At 45.1% G+C, this 6,000-nt stretch overlaps 1 protein-coding gene across 2 annotated transcripts in view; it reads left to right on the top strand.

The window, feature by feature from the left end:
• Positions 1-1,232: 1,232 nt before the first annotated feature.
• The window catches only part of Pdgfd (platelet derived growth factor D), a 172,028-nt gene continuing 167,260 nt past the window's right edge, over positions 1,233-6,000 (top strand). For both annotated transcript variants that reach the window (XM_048343753.1, XM_048343752.1), the window contains exon 1: positions 1,233-1,588. In XM_048343753.1, coding sequence (XP_048199710.1) covers positions 1,465-1,588 — 124 coding nt within the window. In that variant the 5' untranslated portion in view covers positions 1,233-1,464. The remainder of the gene's footprint in view (positions 1,589-6,000) is intronic.

The raw sequence follows: 6,000 nt of genomic DNA, 5'->3' as shown, positions 1-6,000 counted from the left end.
GGTGTATAATCAACTTGTCCAGATACATTTCCTGACCCTTCTACCTGCTCAGCCACTTTCCATTCCCTGTGGGTGGATACCACTTGCTTTTTGTATCCTAGACTTTCAGTAGCTCGAAACCCTTAAAAAGGAGTCTGAACTTTCATTTTCTGGATGTCATTGGTAAGAAGTAGAGAAATTTTGTAAGTGTGTATCTTGATTCAGCTACAGCCAAAACAATCCATGGACAACTCAAATTGTCCCATGTCACCACGACCATACAGATGAAAGTCAGTGGCCTTAAGTAAAAAAGATTGTGGCTGAAGACGGGCACATTTCGTCCAGAGTGACTCATCTGGCCCGCACTCTTGAGTCACTCCTCTTCCAGATACAGCGCAGCGCCCTGGGGAGTCAGAGGCCCAGAGGTCCTGCAATGCAGAGGCCTGAGGTGCTCAGCCTCCAGGAAGGTAAGAAGGGAGGAGCCCAAGGGTGCTGCCCCCTTCCCGTAGCACAGTGGAAGTGAAGGGAACACAAGGTTCCCCCACAACTTTGTCACCTTGGCAGGACCATCCCCGCCCACCTGTGCAGAGTGGAGGGTGGCACATGGAACAACACCCTGGGCTGTTTATGATTGGATTTATTCCGCATATCATCATCACTTGGGCAGTTTGCCGCTGGGGCTCTGGGAAGGAGGCAGAACTGCTTGCCTTTCTCTCTGAGAAATTACCTTTGGCTCAGATGGGATCTCATTGGAGCCCAAAGGGAAGCTCAGAACCAGCTCCTTTGGCTTGGCACGTGCAATTACCTTCCTCCATTGTAGATGGAATCAGTAGAATCCTATGTGGGTTAAGGTAAAAATGAACGCTCCCACCTGCAGATCCCCCCAAGCCCCACACCTCACCCTCACCCAGGCCAGAGCTGTGGCTTTTTGCTGGTGGAGGCACTGCACCGGTCACCCCCAGAGAAGTGCTGGGATTCCACCAACTCCCACTTCGGGCCATCTGGTTTCCTGCTCCCTTTCTGGTCCCACAAGGAAAGCCAAAGCCAGGCTGATGGGAAGAGTCCTCGCCCACGGTCCCGCTGGGCATGCTCAGGGGTGGAGTAAGTCCCGGGCCGCTGCCCGCAGGGTGCAGAAATCCCTGCTCCCCAGGGGGGGAGTGCTGCGCAGCCCGGGCGGGGTGGGGGGGGAGGGGGCGCTGCGGCTGGGGCGCCGCCCGCCGCCTCTGCAGCCTGTGCTGCGGCGGCCGGCCACCGGAGGGGGCGAAGCACCGTCAACCTGTTGTTTGTCCCGTCCCCATTTATCAAGTCGGCGGCACAAGGAAGTGCGGCACGCACACGCGCCGGGAAAGTTCAGCATGCAGGAAGTTTGGAGCGAGCTCGGCGTGTAGCAGAGCAGCCCCGGGACGAGCGCACGGCGGCGGCGGGCCAGCAGCGGACCCGCGTGTTTTCCTTCCATCCACGCGGTACCCGGCTCGCTCATCCCAAATGCACCGGCTCATCTTCCTCGGCACGCTCGTCTGCGCCAACTTCTGCAGCCATCGGGGCGCTTGGGCCAGCGCGCAGAGCGCATCCCTCAAAGCCCTGCGCAAGGCCAACCTCAGGCGAGATGGTGAGAGGCACCTTTGACTTCTTTTTCCTATTAAAAAAACATATATATATATATATATATATATATATATCACCTTGGTTGTTGTCACTGCACTTTCCCCCCCCTTCTGCCTGCCCCCCTCCCCGCCGTTTTCCAGTCTTTCACACAAACTCAAACTTGATTGCATTGTGTTGGGGGGGGGGGGTTCTGCCTGTCCCCAGTCCTGAGACACAACCCCCCCCCCCCCCCCCGCGCCGTCCTTCCAGGGAGACTGAAGAGTGTGGGGTGCGCGCGCGCATTCTGGGTCCCGGGCTCCTCCTGCTGCAGTTTAGGATAATCCCTGTTGAATTGTGTTGGAAACCAGGACTCCGGGCCACCCTTTGGCCAGGCCTTTCAACCTTTTCGATGGGCAACTGGCAAAGACCAGCCATGGGGATAGGTGCAGGAGTCTGTAGACAGATTGATTGTTTAACACTTATTTTGACAGGGGTCGGGGAGGAGAATGATGAGTTTGGGTAATGCAGTTGTATTTGAGCGACTAGATATTAGTATTTCCAGAAGTCTGTATTGCCTTTTTAGTCTCTTAAGTGACTTTCTCCCATTGGAGTGCCATAGTGTTTAGACACTCAGAAGTCTAGAAGACCAGGCTCCTGGGCTGTTCTCTGTACCTTAGGAGGACCCAGATTTCGTGGAAGGTTTTTGCAATTTTGCAACTGCTTGCAAAGAATACACCTCCTGACCCCAACAGCTTAAGCAACGTCTCAAGCAGGCTTGTTTGTGTTCCTTTAATCTGGAGGACATCTGGGTCACTGGGTCCAAACACTCAATTGCTTAATTTGCTTCTGGGGCCTCTATCAACATCTGGAGTTCATTTTTGTCTCCATTCCCTGGCTGGTCTCCTCAGCAATTGCAACTCTTACTGCTGTGTGTGTACCTGAACTTCCCACAGGTTGTGGGTTTTGTTTTTCTACATTAGATCCTTCTCTTCTGCTTGATTAAAGTTCTAACAGACTTCAAGGAGTCTGTTAAGCTGTTCTTAATGGTTTCACTGTGAAAACTGATAATATTGGGCTGTCTTAGTGTCTTTCTGATAAGTTCTTAATTTAGATTTCACTGAAAGGCTTTTGGACTTGGGAGAAAAAATAGAAACTTTGTTATATTTTCTGATGACAAGAAGAGTGTGGACTTCAGTATGCTCTGATAATTTGAAATGGTAAAATATGTAGCAGGATAATTCACAGAAACTTTAGAATTGTGTTTTTATATGAAACAGTTCAGCAGTGCATTTTTGATGACCTTCTATTTTAGTTAAGGAATAAATACTTCTTACTGAACTTAGTAAAAGGTTTGGGCTCCAGATCAAACTTTTATTTGCTTTGCTCTATAATGTTTCTAGTAGGTGCAGATCTTCTGGTAGATTTTCTAAGCTTGTTAATATTTGTATTTTATATGCCCCTTTTGCTACATGGAGTAAAATGCCCTTTATAATTTGCATGACTTCACAGACATAATTTTGTAATCCTTAGCCTGCCAAGTATCAGTTACAAGAAGTCAAGGACAGAAAATGCAACCATTGCCCATTAACCCAGGCTCCTGACTAAAACCAAGTAATACATTCCAGGATTTCCCCACATTTTTTCTTTTGGCAAGACCATCCATGCTTTGTTTCATCAATTTTTTAAATACCTATAGATTTCTTATTTCTTCATGTTGTACATAGTTATTTTGTACTTGCTCAATACACACCCACTTTGGTTGGATTGCTCAATATTTTACTGAATAGCAATCTCCTCTTACATGCTAGACTGGGAAGGACAGAAAGGTAGATGCAAAAATCATTTTCTATACAGTAATACTTAATGCTTATAGTGGGGGTAGGAAATTTTGAAATGACAGCTTTTTCTTAAAGCATATGTATTCTCAAAGACAGGACAGGCAATGATGCACCTATGGAGGTAAGATTGAGTCCCAAATTTTCCTAAGGATCGTTGAAGAAGACATTCTTCTTGCTCTTTTGAGTATCAGATTAAGACAGAATATAAAAATCGAGAGGGGAAGTGGAGATGTGGCCCAAAGTGGTAGACTGCTAACCTTGGACAAAAGAGCTCAGAGACAGTGCCCAGGCCTTGAGGTCAAGCCCCATGACAAACATACAGGTATGAATGCATATATACATGCATGAATACATATATACATAGCAAGAAAATTAAAAGAAAGAATGAGGTAAATATGAGTAAGGAATAGTTTCAAGGGTAAGATGAAAATGAAAGTCTCTAAACATTAAGTTGGAACCTTTAGAGCAGCTGACTCTCAGATGTTAAGACAAGGTGCCAGTGACTCATACCTTCATACCTATTCTCTTAGCTACTCAAGAAGCTGAGACATGAGAGTTTTGAGTTGTAGCCAGCCTGGGTAGACAAATCTTGAGATTTGTATCTTCATATCACCAGCAAAGAAGTCAGAAGTGAAGGTATGTCCCAAGTGCTAAGAGTACTAGCTGTGTGTGGGGGGGGAGCCTAGTGAGAATATGAGACCCTGATTTCAAGTTCCACTCTGTCCACCAAAAAAAGAAAAAAAGGTAAGAAGTGACAGTGCAGCATTAATTGTGACAACCTAGTTATGTGGAATTCATAATCTGATCATGAAATTATCTTCACCCTTCAATGTCATACAATTGCTACTAACAGCCAAGTTGGCTATTGTCCACTGTTGGAGTCGAGAATGGAGCAGTATTGGCAGGTATTCAGTGAAAAGGGCATGAGGGTAAGTGTGTGGGATTCTGTCTATTCTGACACTAAAAACTATGCTTAATGGCTCCAGAACACCAGAGTAGCTAAGAAATTATATCACATGGAAGTAGCGTTACCCCTGTAAATGGAAGTACCTACTGTCCTAGGAAGCTATCTTGTGTCATCTCCTGCTCTTCTAGAAGTTTCCATCATGATGTGTCCTTGCTACAAAATGACACCTCCAAAGAGACCTTTTCATCTGGCAAAATAACTAAAGGCAACCCAGTGAAGGAGGGTGGCTGAATTTTGCCCTTGCCTCTAGGAGGAAATGAAATCTTCTTTAGCTAAGAAAGCTTAAAATATAGCAATTTTCAGTAATTACTAAAATGTTTATGCATCCTTTTATTCATCACCATTCTTGTTTCATCCTGGTTTTACTTTTTGTACCCGTTTCTGTGTCTAAGCAGAGAAAAACCTTGATTTAGCAGTAACAGCTACATCATCTTATTTTAGTGCCATTGCAGTTGTGCTTCAGTGATAATAATTGGTCACAACAGATGTTACTACACAGAGTAGGGGGTCCAGAAATAAAGGTAGCAACTAAGTGACACTACGACTTATTTTAAGTGCAACATGGTGTTTTGACTTGCCACAGTGGGTGATAGTATTTAATGGAGGTTCTTTTTTTTCTTCTTTTTTCCTGTTGGTCCTGGGGCTTGAACTCAGAGCAGGGCCTGGGCACTGTTGCTGAGCCCTTTCACTCAAAGCTAACACTCTACCACTTTGAGCCACAGCTCCACTCCCAGTTTTCTAGTAGTTAATTGGAGATTAACAACCTTTCTTGCCTGGGCTGGCTTCAAACTGTGATCCTTAGATCTCAGCCTCCTGAGTAGCTAGGATCACAAGCATGAGCCACCATTACCCAGCAAATGGAAGTTCACTTTAAAGAGGGAAATTACTCATTTCTAAATTAATCAATGTCACTTAATGACAGTGAGATTTGTCTATAAGATTTCCCCTTCATTAAATGAAAGGGAAAACACATTATTTCAGAACAATAGAATTGGGCCAAGAACAGAACCCCCAGAGCCAGTCATCCATCAGTTCTGGCCAGCAAGAATGGAAGCAGGCATCGGAGGGCATGTGGTTTCACAGCCCAGGATTCCAAGGTCAGCCTGGAATGTCATGTAGATTTCTGCCTATGTCCTTGAGAGCTGAGTCATAGTGCAAATCATCTTCTTTCTGGAAAATACTCTTGAGTTTCCTTTGTGAAATTGATCTGGTTAGTGTCAAAAGGCAGCTCTTGAATACCAAGATAAAAACATTTCTTTTTGTTTAAAATAGGACAGTCTTGCAGCTAAACCAGTTGCAAGCCATTACCAGCTCATCTGTGCTGACCATTTAGGTGTGACATTGGTCTTTCACAAAAGGTCAAGATGTCTTAAAGGCAAAACTGAGTTAGTGTCTAAGTTATCTAGACTCATTCAGTCATTTCTTTTAAAGCCAATCCTTACTTGATCTTGACTATCTTACAAAGATGAAAGGTAACTCAAGCAGTTCTTTATTCTCAACTCTGAAACTGAGCTCTGGTATAATGATTATTTATTATTTCCTCCTTCTGTAACATGCACTGTATCTTTTGCCCAATTCTTGGTTATCAAGGACAATAAAAAGTTCCTGCCATTTTGGAAGCTACAGTTCAGT

This window comes from Perognathus longimembris, chromosome 3 (assembly GCF_023159225.1).
Source record: "Perognathus longimembris pacificus isolate PPM17 chromosome 3, ASM2315922v1, whole genome shotgun sequence".
NCBI lineage: Eukaryota > Metazoa > Chordata > Mammalia > Rodentia > Heteromyidae > Perognathus > Perognathus longimembris.
The sequence above is the reverse complement of the archived record's forward strand: the minus strand, read 5'-3'. Positions and strand labels throughout refer to the sequence as shown.